The 20,761-nt window shown below is 48.8% G+C and overlaps 1 protein-coding gene across 1 annotated transcript in view; it reads right to left on the bottom strand.

Annotated features, from left to right (window-relative positions):
- The window catches only part of ARHGEF2 (Rho/Rac guanine nucleotide exchange factor 2), a 135,236-nt gene that overhangs the window by 4,344 nt on the left and 110,131 nt on the right, over window positions 1-20,761 (bottom strand). The window contains exons 9-20 of the mRNA XM_063146105.1: window positions 19,373-19,498; window positions 18,135-18,252; window positions 16,797-17,048; window positions 14,469-14,545; window positions 12,902-13,071; window positions 8,060-8,127; window positions 7,751-7,945; window positions 5,664-5,762; window positions 4,544-4,611; window positions 2,729-2,770; window positions 2,545-2,595; window positions 345-752 (exon numbers count right to left, since the gene is read on the bottom strand). Of these exons, the coding sequence (XP_063002175.1) occupies window positions 345-752; window positions 2,545-2,595; window positions 2,729-2,770; window positions 4,544-4,611; window positions 5,664-5,762; window positions 7,751-7,945; window positions 8,060-8,127; window positions 12,902-13,071; window positions 14,469-14,545; window positions 16,797-17,048; window positions 18,135-18,252; window positions 19,373-19,498 (1,674 nt within the window). The remainder of the gene's footprint in view (window positions 1-344; window positions 753-2,544; window positions 2,596-2,728; window positions 2,771-4,543; window positions 4,612-5,663; window positions 5,763-7,750; window positions 7,946-8,059; window positions 8,128-12,901; window positions 13,072-14,468; window positions 14,546-16,796; window positions 17,049-18,134; window positions 18,253-19,372; window positions 19,499-20,761) is intronic.

Here is a 20,761-nt window from a genome sequence, read left to right on the forward strand (position 1 = left end):
TGTTAGAGCAGTACCACAATGGAACCAGTGACCTAGGGAGGTTGTGGGCTCTCCCACACTAGAGGCCTTCAAGGGGCAGCTGGACAACCCTCTGTCAGGGATGCTTGAAGGTGGATTCCTGCATTGAGCAGGGGGTTGGACTTGATGGCCTTGTAGGCCCCTTCCAACTCTACGATTCCATGGCTCTATGAAAAGTGTTGTGAGGCTGGAGAAACTGAGGACAGGCAGGAGAGTCCTCGGGGCCCTTAGCCTGTCCCCTTTGGCACCAGGGATTTCCCCCCTTGCGGATGCTCACCCTGGAGAGGTTGGCCGGGCAGCCTCTCGGCTCAAAGGCAGACGCTTACCAGAGGTGGGATGAAGCTTTGGTACAGCGCGTCGCCAGCCGGCAAGCTGCGTCTCCGGGGCTCTGCCCCCTTCCGGACCCAGACGTTTTCCAGGGTGGGGCGCGGGGCGGCCAGCTGCCGGCGAGCCTCTTCAGCCTCTCGCTCTTGCCGGGCCCGCTCCTGCTCGCTCTCCCGCAGCCGCGCTTCTAGGCCCGCCACCTCCTGGGCCTTCTCCTGGCACAGCTGCCGGCAACGGTTCAGCTCCTCCTGCAGCAGCGTGTGCTGCTTCTGCAGCAGCGAGAGGTCCGAGGCCTGCCGGTCCGCAGCCGAGGCGTCCTTGCGGGAGTTGGTACGGCTCAGCCGGTCCCGCCGTTCGCCCGCCTCCTGGACGTGGAGCTCCAGAAGCGTGTCCTGCTGAGCCACAATTCCCTAAACGGGGGGGTAGGGGAGGCACGGTTAATTAGGGCACTGATGGGGTCTGTTTTATCTATCAGTGGCTACTTTGGCTGCTGCGCCCCGTCCTAGAGTCGGAAGACCTAAAGACGGTCGTGCACGCGCTGGTAACTTGGAGGCTCAACTTCTGCAACGCGCTGAACATAGGGCTGCCTTTGTGCCTCGTCCGGAAACTTCAACTAGTTCAAAATATGGCAGCCAGGTTGGTCACCGGTACACCTAGGGGGTGACCACATTACACCTGTCTTAAAATCTTTTCACTGGCTGCCGATTCGTTTCTGGGCGAAGTATAAAGTGTTGGTTATCACCTTTAAAGCCCTACATGGTTTGGGTCCAGGCTACCTGCGGGATCGCCTTCTCCCGTACACTCCGCCCCGCACACTCAGGTCCTCTGGGAAGGTTTTACTCCAGTTAACAAAAACAAGGCTGACATCTATTACCCAGAGGACCTTTCCTTCTGCCGCTCCCAGATTATGGAATGACCTGCCGGGAGAGATTCGTCAACTTAACAGTCTTCTGGAATTTAAGAAAGCCGTAAAGACTGATCTCTTCCGGCAGGCCTCCCCAGCTGAATTTTAAGATGCCTTTTTTTAATGGTGTGCTGCTTTTAATGATGCACTGGTTTTAAACGTTTGAATTAGTTGTATGTATTTTATGGTGTTTTTATTTGTATTGTACCCCGCCTCGATCTAGAGGGGGAGGCGGGTAACAAATTATTATTATTATTATTATTATTATTATTATTATTATTAGGTAGGGCGTTAAGAAAAAGAGGCTACTAGCTCTGGTGCTGAGAAATGTCAAAAGAAATGTCTTTATTTTTGTGCGAAATATAACAATTTAAAAACGTTCAAAACAACTTCCTATCAAACTTGTACAACGCTCAACGTTTCGGATCCGGAGGATCCTTCGTCAGGAGCTGCACAACGAAATAAATTACTTTTTGAAGTAATTATAAATTTAAAACCTTCTAGATGTTTTTTTTACAAAACCGCAGTGGTGTTCATTCCACACAGAACAGTTTGACTGCTGATGGAGACAGAATGTACACCACGGCGGTTTTGTAAAAAATATCTAGAAGGTTTTAAATTTATAATCTAAAAAAAACCAGAAGCCAAACTGGAGGGTTGCGACATCTCCTAAAGCACCCGTAAACAACCGTGAGTGAGGAATGACGAGTGTACAATAGAAGTCTCATCTCGAAAGGCTCTTAGAGTGTACCCCCACCCCCAGGGCTTGTCCCCCTGTACGCAACATGCATATATACACAATAATAATAATATTGGCAACTCATGACCAAGAGTGCAGGACACGGAATAATGGGCTCAAGTCACAGGAAGCCAGATTCCGGCTGGACATCAGGAAAAACTTCCTGACTGTTAGAGCAGTACGACAATGGAAACCATGACCTAGGGAGGTTGTGGGCTCTCCCACCCTAGAGGCCTTCAAGAGGCAGCTGGACAGCTGTCTGCCAGGGATGCTTTAGGGTGGATCCCTGCATTGAGCAGGGGGTTGGACTTGATGGCCTTGTAGGCCCCTTCCAACTCTACTCTTCTATGATCAGGAAAAACCTCCTGACTGTTAGAGCAGTACAACAATGGAATCCATGACTTGGGAGGTTGTGGGCTCTCCCACCCTAGAGGCCTTCAAGAGGCAGCCAACTGTCAGGGATGCTTGAAGGGGGATTCCTGCATTGACCAGGGGGTTGGACTCGATGGCCTTAGAGGCCCCTTCCAACGCTACAATTCCATGATTTTTTGATACTGACCTGTAGGCCGTGAAGCAGAGAATAGAGTGTTCTGAGCCGCTGCAGGACCTCCTGGGGGTAAGAACGAAGCTGCAATCAGTTTCGCAAGGCCATATGCCAGGAGGGCAGGAGAGAAACCAGATCCTGCCATACTTCCCTGGGGGTGGCAGGAAACCCTCTCCCACCCCGTCCATCCTCCACTCACCTCCTGTGGTAGTTTCTGCTGTAGCTGGTTTCCGTTCCCATCCTACATTAGGGACATGACAAAAGAAAAGATGCTTTACCACGGTACCGCTTCGTCAACATGGGAAGACTGATCGGAAGTTCACGGCAGGGTTGAGCTACGCGGCTTGAGGGTCTCCCGCTCCTCTAGCGCCAACCCCCACTGCCGAAATCCAGCCGCGCCACGGTGGCAAAGGACGTTGTGGTTTGCTGACGGATTTCAGGGACGAACTGCGACGGGAGCTGGAAAGGTGGCGAACGCAGCTCGAAAGCTCAGCCTGTCTCCTTCCAGCCTCCATTGTGGTCTGCTGCTGAACTTCTCGGGGGGGGAAGAGGGTTCCACAAAGTGGACGGCACTTTGCTAAATGCCCCTGCTCCAAACGACAGTGGAGCCGACCTCAGGAATACGTGGCAACACCAGGAGGCCTGCCCAAATGACCTCAAGGACGGAGTGGGTCTAGAGCGGAGGAGTTGGACTCTCAAGTAACCAGGTCCTAAGCGGTTTAGGGCTTTATAGACTAACAACAAAACCTTAAATCTGGCATGGTAGCAAATAGGCTTGGGGCCAGGTTATCTTAAGGAACGCCTCCTCCATAGGTACCTCAGGGGCCCTTCTCCGGGAGACCCTGCCAAAGGAAGTGAGGCAGGTGGCTACCAGGAGGAGCAGGGCCTTCTCTGCTGTGGCACCCCGGTTCTGGAATGAGCTCCCTAGAGAGGTTCGCCTGGCACCTACGATATACTGCTCGTCAGACAATCACGCAGCAGTGGGGAAAAACTGGCCGATTTGAATTTATCTGCGTGGGATCGAAATATAGGGTCTGTGGCAATATCAGAAAAAATAACTTATGACTTGCTTCAAATTCGAGGGAAATTGGAAACAACGCTGTTCAATGCCATATGGGGGAGATTTGTTCGATATAATCATAACCGAATGTACAACCATGTATGGCTGCTTCAGCTCTGAATATATGGACGTTGTAACAACAAATTTATTTATTTATTTATTTATTTATTTATTTAATTACATTTATATACCGCCCCACAGCCGAAGCTCTCTGGGCGGTTTACAACAATTAAATGAAGGGATACAGCACATTTACGATTTAATTTCCCCCTCTTCTCTTTTTCTTTCTTGCCTCCTTTTTTCTTTATAATTTTTCTTTTTCTACTCCGATTAAGCTTCCTTCCCCTAGAAGTTGTATCAATCAACTTTGATTTTTCTTCTTCTTTGTGTATTAGACATATTCACATAACGGTTTGATATTAACTGTTAGGGGATTGTTTGCATTCATTCCTTTTTAAATAAAGTTAAAAAAATTTGCGAGCCCCTGCCAAAGGAAGTGAGGCAGGTGGCTACCAGGAGCAGGGCCTTCTCTGCTGTGGCACCCCGGCTGTGGAATGAGCTCCCTAAGGAGGTTCGCTTGGCACCTACATTATACGCCTTTAGACGCCAGGCGAAGACCTTTTGATTCTCCCAGCATTTTAACAGTCTAGAAATAAATTTTAACTTGGTGTTTTAAAGTTGTAATTTTGCATTGCTGCTGTTTTTATCGGGTTGAGCTTTTAATATTGTATTTTATATTGTGGTTTTATACTTTGGTTTTAATTTTTGTGAACCGCCCAGAGAGCTCCGGCTATTGGGTGGTATAGAAATGTAATAAATAAATAAATAAATAAATAAATAAATTTTAAAAAGAAAAAAAAACATGCAGGTGTGATGGAGCCCACTGACTTCTCCCACACAGAAGTGGAAAGGGGGGGTTGAACAGGGGACCCCCCCTCCCCACAAAAGACTCACCCGCTGGTTTGATTCCAACTCAACCCTCGTGAATTCCAGCGAGCCATTAATGCTTCCAGTCTCCCCATCTGGAGGAAGAAGAAGATGAGGGCAGCTGAAAGAGACGACCCCTGCCCACCTGACCCCAGCCCTCCGCACCTCTGTCCCTAGCCCTATAAAATCCATTCAACATTATCCAGCAAAAAAAAAAAAAAGGTGGGGGGGGGAAAAGAAATTTACTTCCCAACGAAGTCGGGGCGAATTCGCTTACTAGCAGACTTTCGAGTGAACACGGAAGCCCAAGGATTCATTCAGCAGGGAGCTGCCAACCCCATAATGTCATGATTAGATTGTAAGCCTGCGGGGCAGGGACCTAGCTCGCTAAGCTGGTTGTTTGTAAGCTACTCTGGGAGCATTTCTGGAGGAGGAGCGGCATGAAAATAGTTCAGATAAACAAGAAAGGAAGGAAGGAAGGAAGGAAGGAAATTGGGACCAGATGTGTAAAGGAAAAAGAATGGGACAGAGGGATGAGGAATCCTGGAAGGATATAAAGAATCATAGAATCGTAGAGTGGGAAGGGGCCTATAAGGCCATCGAGTCCACCCCCCTGCTCAATGCAGGGCTTGCTACTGCAGAAAAGGGCGACTCAAATGATTAAGGGGCTGGAGCATCTCCCCTGTGAGGGAAGGTTACAACAGATGGAATTGTTCAACTTGGAGAAAAGGAGGCTGAGGGGAGACAGGATAGAATAAAACTGCCAGTATCATACACTGACTTTATACAAATCTGTGGTGTGGCCACACTTAGAATATTGTATACAGTTCTTGTTGGTACACCTAAAAAAAAGATATTATAGAGTTGGAAAAAGTGCAGAAATCATGCCTGGTGTGGAGAAAGTGGACAGGGAGATATTTTTCTTCCTCTCCCATAATAGAATCATAGAATAGCAGAGCTGGAAGGGGCCTACAAGGCCATCGAGTCCAACCCCCTGCTCAGTGCAGGAATCCACCCTGAAGCATCCCTGACAGATGGTTGTCCAGCTGCCTCTTGAAGGCAGCTGCCTGGCCCCTGTGTGAACAGAGCGCTGGACTAGACGGACCCTTGGTCTGATCCAGCCTCAGGGCTCTTCTCCTGTTCTTACTTGTGGCATTGTTGGGATTTGGGCTGGAGCAGCTGTTTGGAGAGTGGTTCTGGTCTCGGTCCCAGCCGGGTCCCACGAAGAGATCTCTGAGAAGCTCCACTGCGTGTGCATTTGTCAGCGAACGGGGCAGGGGGAGGAGAAGAGGAGAGAGACACGCCCGTGTTATCAACGTAGAGACTTATTCTGTGGTCTTCTATATAGGCACGGAATTCCCGCTTTCCAAATTTCCCGTCACGCTTTCGCGCGCCTTTTCCCAAGCCAGCGCCCTCCAATAAATCTATTTAAAATATTTATATCTGTGCTGGACTACAATAGGACCATCGCCCATGCTGACTGTGGATGACAGGTGTGGTCATCAAACACATCTGGAGGGCAACAGGTTGAGGAAGGCTGCTGGAGTGAAATAGAAGCCGGACGAGCTGATGCAAGGCTGGGGGATATCGGAGAATCTGAGGCAGTCTGCTGGGGAACATGGGGTGGGTGGTTGTTGCACCCGTGTCCTGCTTGTGGGTTACCCGTGGCCAACCCGTGGCTGGCCACTGTGTGAACAGAATGGTGGGTTATGTATTATAAAAATTGTAATAAATAAATAAATAAATAAATAAATAAATAAATAAATAGATGGACCCTTGGTCTGATCCAGCCTCAGGGGTCTTTTTTATGTTCTTATGAGAAGGCTTGAATCTCGGCGACTGAGGTCACTTTGATCTTATCCAGATCCAGATCCTCCCCAGCCGTGTCTCTAAAGACACCCCTCTTTTGCTTTCTTTCGTGAAATAATTTTTTTAAAAATCCAGCCATTTACTCTTGTGGGATTACAATTCTTCACTCGGCGACTCTCTTGTGGCAAAGGGCAAAAGCTGCCCTCCACTCCTGACCCTGGGTGACACGGACACGAATCTCGGAGGAGACGGACGTCTTATGTCTTGCAACATACAAGCCCTTCCGTCACATCTGTGTCAACGACGGACATTCAGGAGCAGGGAACCCATTTGGGAGACGCTCTCAGGAGCCGCGTTCCGGTGGTGGGTGGAGCCAACGTCAAAAGGGGCCAGACCAAAAATAGCAGCTCATTGCTGCTTGAAGTTCTTCCTGCCACTAATTAAGCCTTAGGGGAGGAATTTCCACCATTTAGAATGAGGGAAGAACTGGGGGAAAAACAAACCCTGAACAACCACGAAATGATCGGTGGTTGGGAGGGAAGGGGTGGAGCTGGGCAAAGTGGGCGTGGCTATCTGGAGAGCCACAGAGGGCTGGATAGAGGCCTGACGAATGCTGGATTTGAACCCCTGGGCCTGAGGTTAGTGCTAGTTTGACAACTAAAGACACAATCCTATGCACGTTAAGACAGAAAAAAATGTCCTACAGTTGTAAGACATTTTTTCTGTCTAAACATGCAGAGGATTTCGTCTTAAAACACATTCACAGAGGAGGAATATCAGTGCCGGTTGGCCACAACATTTCGGTGGAACTACCAGATTTCGAGTCAAGTCTACTTCTAAGTATCAGATGCTGAGACCAAAAGCAAGCGAGGGCTATATGTTTTGAATCAGTCCTGTGCATTTGTTTTACATAGTATTTTTGTATTGAATGTTTTTCCCCACCTCGATCCAGAAGGAGAGGCATGTAAGAAATTATTATTATTATTAATAATAATAATTATTACTATTATTATTATTATTCTGCTCCCAGCCTTTTATAATAAGCCTCGTGTGGCGCAGAGCGGTAAAGCAGCAGTTTCTGCAGCCGAAACTCTCCCCACGGCCTGAGTTCGATCCCAGCGGAAGCTGGTTTCAGGCAGCCGGCTCGGGTCGACTCAGCCTTCCATCCTCCTGAGGTCGGTAAAATGAGTACCCAGCTAGCTGGGGGAAGGGAATAACGGCTGGGGAAGGCAACGGCAAACCACCCCGCTATGAGGCCTGCCAAGAAAACGTCAGCATAAGCGGGCGTCCCTCCACGAGTCAGTATTGACTCAGTGCTTGCACGAGATGTTCCTTTCCTTCCCTCCCGCCCCCGGCCTTTTCAGCTTTCTCTCTCGTTTAACATTTTGGGAGGGGGGGGCCCTCTCAAACCCGGGAACGCGGTACCTTCTTTGACGGCGTCCTGGATCAGCTTCTCGCCGTGGGGGGAGTCCGACGACTCGGTGCGGAAAAGGGTGCGGGGGTTCACGGAGGGCGAGGGGCCGTTCTCGTGGAGGCTCTGTAGGGCCAGGATGTCCCCGAAGAGGCCCACTTTCTCGTCTAGCAGCTCTGCGATTTCCCGGTCCCGCTGCTGAAGTTTATCTGCAAGGAGGAGAAGCAGAGCGTGGGTGCCAGGGCGGATTGGGGGGGGGGGAGCAGCAGGAAGCTGGGCCGGCCTCCTCTTTGGGGAGCCTGCAAGGTAGAGCGTTGCCCTACCTTTCAGCTTCCGCAGGGAGGCTTCACTCTCCGTCTCGATGAGCGGGAAATCAGCCCGGTCAGGACAACTGAAGCAAGGAACAACAAGAACATCAGGATAAGGAGGTACGAAACATCTGGCTGTGTCAGATCAAAGCTCCATCTCAGCCTACCCCAACCTGGCGCCCTTCAGGTGCGTTGGGCTGCAACTGCCCCTGGGTGCAGATATGCTAGGCCTGAAGGCCGCGGGCACCGGGCAACTAGCGTTTGGTATGCCGACGTAGGGGGGAAAACACACCAATAAGTGTAGATGCTAAAAAGAGAAATCAACTCTGGTGCTTGACAAACGTATTAAAAACTATTTTATTCTTAAAACCCAAAAATGCTCTGCTCCACGTTTCGGACGTATCATCCTTCGTCAGGAGCTGGAAACAGTTGCTGTGTTAGCAGGAGCTTCTGTGTCTCACTGGTTTTCTCACCCGCAGTTACGGCATAGCACAGCAACTCTTTCCAGCTCCTGACGAAGGACGATACGCCCAGAACGTGGAGCAGAGCATTTTTGGATTTTAAGAATAAAATAGTTTTCGATACGTTTGTCAAGCACCAAACTAGCCTTTGGGCCTGTTCAGACGACACGCCAAGCCACGGTGAGGCCGCTAACCCTTTTGCAGCAAATGGTGAGTGAGTGGTGTTTAAAGCGTGGTTATGTTGCCACCACGGTTAGCCCTCTTCAAATACTTAAAAGGTTGTCACACAGAGGAGGGCCAGGATCAATTCTCCATCGTCCCAGAGTGCAGGACACGGAATAACGGGCTCAAGTTAAAGGAAGCCAGATTCCGGCTGGACATCAGGAAAAACATCCTGACTGTTAGAGCAGTACGACAATGGAATCAGTGACCTAGGGAGGTTGTGAGCTCTCCCACACTAGAGGCCTTCAAGAGGCAGCTGGACAACCATCTGTCAGGGAGGCTTTAGGGTGGATTCCTGCATTGAGCAGGGGGTTGGACTCGATGGCCTTATAGGTCCCTTCCAACTCTACTATTCTATGACTCTATGAACAGTTCACAGGACGCGCTAACCTTCCTCCAATTTTGCCCACAACGCTTGACCACCGTGGCTGAGTGTGTCCTCTGAACAAGATGCTTATAGCCTTCACTTTCGCCTCTCCAACTCCACAAGTGTGCTGGCCCTCTTTGGAAACCGTCTTAAAAGCCGGTGGCCATGTCTGCATCCCATCCTAGCAAACTGTGTCAACACCGTATGGAAGTTCTTCCTTTGGTCTGTCACTGAACCTACACAGGAACACTGGAAACTGACGTATACGGAGTCAGACCCCCTAGCCAGTGTTGTCGACACAGACTGGCAGCAAAGGAGTTTTTCCTGCCTTACCTGGAGATGCCAGAAATCAAACCTGGATCGAACCTGCATTACCTGATGCCACTCCGTGTGAGTAAAACCACAGGGTTTTGGAGAGAGGCAGCACCTACTCAGCACCGGATCATTCCTAATTTTAAAATTTTAATCATCCCCCACCCCACACGCACACCTTAATTACTACTTCTCTTGCCATTCATCACAAGGAAGCCGCTTTAAACCCTGGATCATTTATGTGCCCTTTTCACCTCCATTTATTATTATTATTATTTATTTATATAGCACCATCAACATCCTTTTCACGATGGGCGTCCAGATCTCGATATGAATTCTACCACTGATCTACATCAGGCTGTTATGGAGACCGGCTATTCGGTTTTCAATGCCCCAAACAGAAAAGATTCGTGTGTGCGTATTTCAGAGGGGTCTTTGTAGCTATTCAATTCCTTGATTCCAAAACCAGCAAAAATTCAGCAAAACTGCCTTCTTTTAGGTGCTTGTAGACACTGTTTTTTTGAGCATTTTATTTATTTATTTGTTTGTTTTATTTATTACATTTTTATACCGCCCAATAGCCGAAGCTCTCTGGGCGGTTCACAAAAATTAAAACCATAATAAAACAACCAACAGGTTAGAAGCACAATTACAAAATACAGTATAAAAAGCACAACCAGACTAAAACCACGCAGCAAAGTTGATATAAGATTAAAATACAGAATTAGAACAGTGAAATTTAAATTTTTGTTAAAATTAAGTGTTAAAATACTGAGAGAATAAAAAGGTCTTCAGCTGGCAACGAAAGGAGTACAGTGTAGGCGCCAGGCGGACCTCTCTGAGGAGCTCATTCCACAACCGGGGTGCCACAGCGGAGAAAGCCCTCCTCCTAGTAGCCACCTGCCTCACTTCCTTTGGCAGGGGCTCACGGAGAAGGGCCCCTGTAGATGATCTTAAGGTCCGGGCAGGTATATATGGGAAGAGGCGTTCCTTCAAATAACCTGGCCTCAAACTGTTTAGGGCTTTAAATGTCAATACCAGCACTTTGAATCAGGCCCGGACCTGGACTGGCAGCCAATGAAGTTGTAAAAGGATTGGCATAATGTGATCTCGCCGGCCAGTCCTTGTTAGTAAACAGGCTGCCCTGTTTTGTACCAGCTGAAGCTTCCGAACCGTTTTCAAAGGCAGCCCCACGTATAATGCATTGCAGTAATCCAAACGAGAGGTTATCGGAGCATGGATCACTGTAGCTAGGCTATCTCTGTCCAGATAAGGGCGTAGTTGGTATATCAGCCTAAGCTGATAAAAGGTGCTCTTTGCCACTGAGTTCACCTGTGCCTCAAGTGACAGTTCTGGATCCAAGAGCACCCCCAAACTACAGACCCGATCCTTCAGGGGGAGTGCAACCCCATCCAGGACAGGGCAAACATCACCTCGCCGGACAGATGAACCACCCGCTAAAAGTACCTCCATCTTGTCTGGATTACGTCTCAGTTTTTTAGCCCTCATCCAGTCTATTACCGTGCCCAGTCCATTACCATTTAAGTGTGTACAAGCACCTAAAAGAAGGCAGTTTTGCTGAACTTTTGCTGGTTTTGGAATCAAGGAATTGAATAGCTTGAATTGAATTGAATACATACAGCTCCTGAAGGAGACAGTTCCGAAACGGGTTGAACCCACCCACACCCACACCCACACACACACACACACACACACACACATCTTTTCTGTTTTGAGCAAAGGATTTGGCCTCCTCTCTTTTTGCGAATTTAAGGTGCCTTTTCCCTCTTCACCTCTGCCTTATTTTCAATGCCCAACGTACGCTTTGCTTCTGCTGCCCGGTCCCACAGAACGCAAATCTAACATATGCTAATTTATGTCTCGATATGCAAATCTGGGAATAATGGCTAGGATTTATTAAAATTTCGCAGGAGGCAAAGCCGGCCAAGCAATTGCTCAACCAAATAGTAGCAAATAAAATATTTTTTTCAATTAATTTGCACCCTGCTCCAGAGCATACTAAATAAACAGTAAATAAACAGTAAACAGTGATTCTAAATCAAAATAAATTGACCTTTTTATTCTCGCAGTATTTTAACACTTAATTTTAACTTACATTTAAATTTTACTGTTCTAACTCTGTATTTTAATCTTATAGCAATTTTGCTGTGTGGTTTTATCCTGGTTGTGCTTTTTATACTGTATTTTGTATTTGTGCTTTTAACCTCTTGGTTGTTTTATGATGGTTTTAATTTTTGTGAACCGCCCAGAGAGCTTCGGCTATTGGGCGGTATAAAAATGTAATAAATAAATAAATAAATAAATAAATAGAAAGTGGTTTCCCCCACCCTAAGCGTAATTGCTAGGTCTGGGCAGGGACCCCCCGATCCTCCTCGGAGGCCGATCTGGAGCCCCAAAGCAGCTCCAATCCGCCTTGAGAGTTCCCGACCCGCCTCGGTGCCAAAGTGAAATTCGGACCCTCCGAGGCGACTCGGGAGTCCCCACTTACCTGGTGCCTTCACTGCTCACCACTGTGGATGGTGGAGGCAACAGGTAAGCCCCCCCATTACCTGCTCCGCCGTCCGCTGCCACCATCTTTGCGTCTGGTGGCTCCCACTGCCGCCTATGCATAAGCCGGGAAGTAGGTCATCTTATTGGGGATAGGGCCGTCTCCGAAGTGCCAATGCAGCCCGAAGCTTTGGAGCCAATTGGCTTCGGGCTACCTCGGACTGGTTCGGATACGGTTCGGGAGAGTCCGAATCACCCCGATCCGCTTCGGATTTGGGGTTTGGACCTGAGGCGGTGCACAGCCCTAGCATGGGAAGATTTTTTGGGTGGGTGGGTGGGGAAGTGATACAGCATGTAGGAAGGGGAATTCACCCTCCCCTCCAGAGCTGCAATCCCACTCATAAATTGTTACTGGCCAGGCAGTAAAACTGAGAAAAGAATTAAACTTCCATTGGATGCTCGGATCTAACGGACACCGGATCTATTTCACTTTGAGGAATAGGTCCGGGACCGTGGGAATACCTTTGGGCCGGGGTCCCCCCACCCCTCAAGGTCTCTTCCCCGGGGAGTCACAGCTAGGGATGTACAAGAATTCCAGTCGCAAAACACTTGGACATAAAACATTTGCACGCCTCCGAGCTCGTGAACCCGTGCGGAAAATGTGCATTTCCACACCTGGCTGGCAGGGTGCCCTTCCGGTGCTTTTTAACATAAGTGAACCGAGCTACAAGGAGGAATTTAGGCAAACTGAAATGTCACGTATTCACTCATCGCCATCACCAGTAGTGAGTTCCAGTATTCAGCACTAGGAACAGGTCCTAAGGTTCAACGTTTCGGAGTTTTGGATGGACGTTTGGCTTAAAGAAATCCCCCAGACTGTCTCAGGAGAAGGGGATGCCTTCCTTCTGGTGTGGCACTGTAACGCCACACCAGAACCGCAGCTGCGCAAACCCGCCAACGCCCCACCCTGGCGCCAACGCCACTCACAGCTTGACGGTCTGCTGTATGAGTCTCATCCAGGTGTTACGGTCGTCACGGGAGGCCGTGTGCACCTCGTACATCTCGGGGGGAGTGTTGCTGATGAGGAACATGCCTTTCTCCTGGTTGGCAATGTCTCGGACAATCAAGTTTTGGAGAGAGATGACGGACGGCTTGTCCTGGGGGGGAGGACGGGGAGGAAGAGCAAGTCAAAGGGTGGATTCCTGCATTGAGCAGGGGGTTGGACTCGATGGCCTTGTAGGCCCCTTCCAACTCTGCTATTCTATGATTCTATGATTCCAACCTCTTTCTATTCACTGTTCACTAGTCACTCATCTTGGATTAGGAAATCTGCAGGGATGTAAAAGCCCGGGGAAAGAAAACTTTTGGAGAAAACAGGGATTTTCTGATGACCTCAAAATTCCCATACATCCCTTTATCTCATAAGAACATCAGAAGCACCCTGCTGGATCAGACCGAGGGTCCGTCTAGTCCAGCACTCTGTTCACACAGTGGCCAACCATATGTCCATGAGAAACCCACAAGCAGGACGTAAGTGCAACAACGCCCTTTCACCCATGTTCCCCAGCAACGGAGGCATATAACCTTACTGCCTCTGCTGCTGGAGGTAGGACATAGCCATCAGGGCTAGTAGCCATCGATAGCCTTCTCCTCCAGGAATTGATCCAACCCCCTTTGAAAGCCATCCAAATTGGTGCCCGTCACCACATCTTGTGGCAGTGAGTTCCATAGTTTAACTCTGTGCTGTGTGAAGAAGCCCATCCTTTGATCTGTCCTGAATCTCCCCCCAGTCAGCTTCATGAGACGGAGAAAAATGTCTCCCTATCCACATTCTCCACACCATGCATATTGTTCAGCAACGCATTGATTTAGGTACTTTGGGTCCAACTCTAGAAAGAAAGAAAGAAAAAAACTACAACTCCCAGCATGCCCCAGCCAGCAGGCAGAAACGGGAAACAGGCAGTTTATAGGTGATCACAGTGCCAAAGGTCTTCCATGGGGGAGAAGGGTCTGTGGGTCGGAGGACGTGGCTTTTGAGCAAACTTGAGCACCCTTGCTGGTTTTGAAACCCTGAAAGGAACGGAGCCGCTGCGTTGCCTGGAGGAGCCCAACTCCAGAGCCCAGGTGATGGGTGGCCATCTGGGAGACAAGCAGGTAGCAGCAGGTGTGGAAGACAGGAGCAGTTTGAGAGGAGCTTCATCTTAGGTCTAGCTAAGACCTTAGGTCTAGCTAAGGCAGAGTCAGAGGCCTTAGCTAGACCTAAGGTTTATCCTGGGGTTGTCCCTGCCTGCTCCTGGGATCTCCTGTGGGTCCTTTACATGAACAGGGATGACCCTAAAGCCAGAAGCTCTGAAGTCTTAGGAGGAACCCAACTGGTTCTCGGTATCCCCTGGACGCTGCAATACCACATTCTGGCCATCCCCAACGGTGGCGCCAAAGATCAGCAGAGAGGACTTTCCTTCTAGCTAGCTATTACAGCCGTGAAGGTTGCAGAGCGTCTGTTTCTCGAACACCTCGTTTGGCAAGAGCCATGAACTGGCGAAAAGCCACTCACCAGGGTGGGGAAGGTGTACTTCTGATCTTTCTCCTGGAGGAAGATGAGCGCGTCCGTCATCAAAAGAACCAAGACGTCTGCAGGGGAAAGGGTGAGCCGTGAGAGACTGGGAGGGGGATAGCAAGATGGGGCCCAGGAAGGGCCTTATGGCGAGAGTAACTTCCAAAGGCGTGGCTCAGCTCTAGAACTCATGAGAAGCATACGGGCTGCGTTCGGACAACACAATAGTCAATGGTGGGTTAATAGTCAATTCCAGGGTTGATTATCGAGGGGATGTTCCCCACACAACACAATCATAATCAACCCTGGTGTGGATTCAGGCCGGCGTTGAGTTGACTGTTAGTCAACGGTTGTTTGATTGACACATCCCCAGTCCTTCCCCCCCCCAGTCCTCCCGCTGGTATCCCATCAGCCACTGAGAGTTCTGCACTAGAGTGGCCATCACAGCTTTGGTCGCTCTTGGTCGCTCTGCGGTCGCCAAAAATAACCAACTGTGCGTGACGAAATTGTCAACGGTGCCCGAACACACAACACGATAACCAACGGTTGTTCAGATATTCAACTCTGCCCAGCGTTGGTTATTTGTGTTGGTTATTTCAGCCGAATAACCAACCGCGGTGTGAAAAATTCCCGACAGACGACACAACAACCCATCGTTGGCTATTTAACCCACCATTTGTTATCGTGTCGTCCGAACTCAGTCACCGAGAACCCACCACTTTGACTTCAAAGCATGTTTTTATCCACTAGGCTGCAAAGACTCAATGGCCTTCTAGGTCCCTTCCGACTCTACATTTCTATGACTATAAGGAAGGGAGACACAATATAGAAGGAGCTAAGCACAGGTTCCAGGGGCAAAAAGTTGTTCAGCTATCTGCAGGTGACTAAACAGGTGGCAGAAGTCATAGAATAGTAGAGTTGGAAGGGGTCTCTAAAGCCATCTAGTCCAACCCCCTGCTCAGTGCAGGAATCCACCCTCAAGCATCCCTGACAGATGGTTGTCCAGCTGCCTCTTGAAGGCCTCTAGTGTGGGAGAGCCCACAACCTCCCTAGGTAACTGATTCCATTGTCGTACTGCTCTAACTGTCAGGACGTTTTTCCTGATGTTTTGTCGTACTGCTCTAACAGGAAGTTTTTCCTGATGTCCAGCCAGAATCTGGCTTCCTGTAACTTGAGCCCATTATTCCGTGTCCTGCACTCTGGGAGGATCGAGAAGAGATCCTGGCCCTCCTCTGTGTGACAACCTTTCAAGTGTTTGAAGAGTGCTCTCATGTCTCCCCTCAATCTTCTCTTCTCCAGGCTAAATCTGCCCAGTTCTTTCAGTCTCTCCTCATAGGGCTTTGTTTCCAGACCCCTGATCCTCCTCGTTGCCCTCCTCTGAACACGCTCCCGCTTGTCTGCATCCTCAGCTAGACTGGGCTAGAAAGAGCTGTACAACACAGCCTGCTATGCAAATATGCCTAATTCTCTCTAATATAATCAGACTGGCACAACCTGGGTTGCCACAGGGCAGAATTTAAAATGAGCTGAACTGAAGGGGATGAACGACAGCTCAGGATTAGAGCTTGTGTTTCCTATGTTTAAAGTCCCCAATTCAATCTTCAGAGTGTAGGACACAGAATAATGGGCTCAAGTTAAAGGAGGCCAGATTCTGGCTGGATATCAGGAAAAACGTCTTGACTGTTAAAGCAGTACGACAATGGAACCCATGACCTAGGGAGGTGGTGGGCTCTCCGACCCTAGAAGCCTTCAAGAGGCAGCTGGACAACCACCTGTCAGGGATGCTTTAGGGTGGATTCGTGCATTGAGCAGAGGGTTGGACTTGATGGCTTTAGAGGCCCCTTCCAACTCTGCTATTCTATGATTCTATGATTTTGCTGAAATCTGCAAGCTATAGTGCAAACTTCTGATGGGCTGGGTTGTGTTCTGTTTTTCTTTTCATTAGAATGGGAAAAGGACAGATTTCGATACACATTTTTAAAAAGCGGACACACAAATGTGTATTTCCCTCCCATTGATTAAAGCAGCCTCCCCCAACTTTGCGCTCCCGAGATGCACTGGATCACAACTCCCAGAATTCCCCAGCCGGAATTCTGGGTGTTGTGGTTGAACGCATCTTGGGAGCGCAAAGTTGGGGGAAGCTGGACTAAAGTGTGAAAATGTGTATTTTTAAAAAAATAAACCATGCTTGAATGCAGGCTTGGGAGAAAATAAACTCCCATTTGGGGCTGTGAGCGGGGCGAATTCTGGTTAAAAACAAAATTTCTCGGACGCTGCTATTCTTTACACCACCACTGGGGGGGGCGACAGTGCGCAGGCTCCGCCCACCTTTGAAGCGCCCGGTGGCCGTCTTCCAGAGCATGCAGCCGTCGTGCACCAGCTTGCGCCGAAGGATCTCGTCCTTGCAGAAAGAGCCCCGCTCCCAGGGTAGCAAGGCCTTGGTGCGCCCGTCTATCCGCCCGTAGATCTCCTGCAGCCGCGCGTTCTTCTCGTAATCGTGCACCTCCTGGTCGATGGTGGAAATGAGCTCCTTGATCAAGGTCAGGGCGGTGCTCAGATCCCGCTGGTCGGCTTCGTTCCCTGGGGAAAAGGGAAGCAGGGAGACCGCCATCAAAGCGGGAGTCGGATTGGGTCCATGGATTCCCCAAAAGGGCACATTGGGGCTGTTGTCGTTATTAAATTAATTTTATTCAAACATTTGTATCCCGCCTTTATGTCACTAGGATCTCAGGGTGGCGTATAGATCCACCTCCTCTTTATTATTATTATTATTATTATTGGAGAAAAGGCAGGCTATGATGATGATGATGATGATGCATGGTATGGAGAATGTGGCTAGGGAGACATTTTCCTCCCTCTCTCAAATTATTATTATTATTATTATTATTATTATTATTAATATTATTATTATTATTATAATTATGCATGGTATGGAGAATGTGGCTAGGGAGACATTTTCCTCCCTCTCTCAAATTATTATTATTATTATTATTATTATTATTATTATTATTATTATTATGCATGGTATGGAGAATGTGGATAGGGAGACATTTTCCTCCCTCTCTCTAATAATAATAATAATAATAATAATAATAATAATAAGAAGAAGAAGAAGAAGAAGTAGTAGTAGTAGTAGTAGTAGTAGTAGTAGTAGTATCCCGCCTTTTGCCCAATACTAGAACCAAAAGGGGTCATCCCATGAAGCTGATGGGTGGGAGAGCCAGGACAAATAAAAGGAAGGACGTTTTCACACAGCGCAGCGTTAAACTATGGAACTCACTACCACAAGATGTAGTGATGGCCACCAATCTGGATGGCTTTAAAAGGGGGTTGGATAAATTCCTGGAAGAGGAGAAGGCTATATCCATGGATACCAGCCCTGATGGTTGTGTGCTACCTCCAGTATTCGAGGCAGTAAGCCTGTGTGCACCAGTTGCTGGGGAACATGGGTGGGAGGGTGCTGTTGCACCATGTCCTGCTTCTTACCGCTGAAAGCTGTTTTGGCTAATGAATGGGGTAAAAATCTATAAGTAACTGATCACTATTGGGAGGAGGGGGGAATAATTACGATAACAACGATGTTGCAGTTAACCGATGACGAATGATAAAAAGAAAAACGTTGTCGCCTCTTTCGTGAAAAGCCACCCGATCCCCATCTGTTGGTACCTTTGGAGTTCTGTAAGATCCGGTCGATCAGCCCTGGGTACTTCGTGATGCGCTGGGTGACCAGAAGGATGCATTCCTGCACACCATGACGCCGCAGCGCCGAGGACCGTGTCAGCCTCTGGGGAAGAAGGAAGAAGGGTTATTATCCAGAACAGGTCATTAAAGGGCCTTCTCCGCTGTGGCACCCCGGCTGTGGAACGAGCTCCCCGGAGAGGTTCGCCTGGCATCAACGTTGCTCTCTTTGCAACGCCAAGTGAAGACCTTTTCATTTTCCTAGCATTGTATCATCTTCGTCTTTTCACTTTCCGGTTTTAAATCAGCCGTTCAAATCCGCATTTTAAATCTTTGTATCTCTGCTCGGTTTTATGCTGGTTGCACTTTTATATTGTACTTTTATATTGGGGCCACAGCTAGACCTAAGGTTTATCCTGGGATTATCCAGGGTTCGCCCCTGTGTGTCACCTAGATGAACAGGTTTGACCCCTGGACGATCCAGGGATAAACCTTAGATCTAGCTATGGCCTGGGTTTTTTAAAAAACATTGTTGGTTAAGTTTTATATTTTAAATTGCACTCCATGGTTTTTATTTTTTGTGAATCGCCCAGACAGCTTCAGCTATTGGGCCGTATAGAATGTTTTTAGGATGTTTTAATCATGTATTCTATGTTTTTAATCAGTTTTTATGTGTTTTATATTCACTGTTGTTCCCTGCCTCAATCCAAGTGGAGAGGCAGGTAAAAAATAAATTATTATTATTATTGTTGTTGTTGTTATTATTATTATTATTAATAAGGTACCCTCTACTACTTTGGGTTCTTGGTCAATTTACTTTTCCTTTAGTGTCACCAATTTGCCTTCTGGGAAATGAGTGTTTTGTGACTGGCCGCGCCCACCGTGGCAGCCATTTTGTGAATGGGCAAGCCTCCCCCTGCAGTGGCAACCATTTTGTGAGAGCTCCCGCGACACTCTCTCAAAATCCCAAATGTGACCACCGACCCCAAAAGCTTGGGCGTCCCTGCTGTATACTCACTGGGGCAGAGATCCCATTGTTTGTGTATTCTGTGACCGTGCGGTTCGGCCCGATGAAGTCGCGGTGCTGAGCCCACAGCGAGGGTGGCTTCTGCCCAGCGTACCATTTTCTCTTTGATCCCTGTGGTTTGCTGAGCGCAATGTGCCCCATGGGGAGAGGGGCGAAGGGAAGGAAAGGCTGAGGAGGAGAGGATGAGGAAACTCCTTACCCGAATGAATTGCTGGAAACGCTTGTCCCGGGCGAAGAGCTCTTTGTACAGCTTCACGGCCTTGGTGTGGCGGCTGCAAAACTCCGAGTAGGCCTTCTTCATTTGCTCGGCGCTGGTGCCCGAAAACTGAAAGGCAGAAGGGCAGGCGTGAGGTCGCAACGTGTTACACGGAAGAGCGGAGGGAGGCGTCTCTGTCTCCGTCCCGGGCACGGCAGCTGCTTCACCTCACGTCTGTTCCTGCCCCACTGAGATGAAGGGCAGCCCTGGGCTTCCTTCGGCACTTAAAAGATTCGAGGCCCGGGTCCACAGGACACAAACCTGCCTACAATAATGTCTCCCTACAGATGCAAATTTAGAAAGAACAACGAGGATTTATTTCTCAGGCAGCCAATTCATTTCTCGTCCAAATCTTTTCAAATACAACAAATTCTTCAATGAGTTTGCAACCTGCCGCAGAACATCCCCAAACAAGGGGGGAAGTCTTTATCCCCACCCCCCCTGCAAGATTAATTCTCATGCAGGAGAAGACTCTTTGGGGGGGGGCTGTAGCTTGAGGGGAGGGGAGAATTAACCCTTCCCTCCCCAGTTGCAAGCATCCTTGAAAATTGCCCCCTGCGTGGGAACTAAGCTGAGAAAAGAAAACTTCTATTGGTTCTAATGGATGCTCAGGGCCTTGGGGAATAGATTTGGGGTCCTAGGAAATAGATCTGGGGACCTGGGAAATGGATCGGGTGGGGGGGGCGGTTGGAAAATGGATTTTTGGGTCTGGGATATAGATCTGGCGTCCTGGGAAATGAATCTGGGAGGCTTGGAAAATGGAGTTTTGGTTCTGGGAAATAGATTCGGGGGCCTGAGAAATCATAGACTCATAGACTAGCAGAGTTGGAAGGAGCCTACAAGGCCATCGAGTCCAACCCCCTGCTCAATGCAGGAATCCACCCTAAAGCATCCCTGACAGATGGTTGTCCAGCTGCCCCTTGAAGGCCTCTAGTGTGGGAGAGCCCACCACCTCCCTAGGTCACTGGTTCCACTGTCGCACTGCTCTAATAGTCAGGAAGTTTTTCCTGCTGTCCAGCTGGAATCTGGCTTGAGCCCATTATTCCGTGTCCTGCACTCTGGGAGGATCGAGAAGAGATCCTGGCCCTCCTCTGTGTGACAAGATTTCAAGGACGTGAAGAGTGCTATCATGTCTCCCCTCCATCTTCTCTTCTCCAGGCTAAACATGCCCAGTTCTTTCAGTCTCTCTTCATAGGGCTTTGTTTCCAGACCCCTGATCATCCTGGTTGCCCTCTTCTGAACACGCTCCAGCTTGTCTGTGTCCTTCTTGAATTGTGGAGCCCAGAACTGGACGCAATACTCTAGATGAGGCCTAACCAGGGCTGAATAGAG

Source organism: Elgaria multicarinata, chromosome 21 (assembly GCF_023053635.1).
Source record: "Elgaria multicarinata webbii isolate HBS135686 ecotype San Diego chromosome 21, rElgMul1.1.pri, whole genome shotgun sequence".
Taxonomy (NCBI): domain Eukaryota; kingdom Metazoa; phylum Chordata; class Lepidosauria; order Squamata; family Anguidae; genus Elgaria; species Elgaria multicarinata.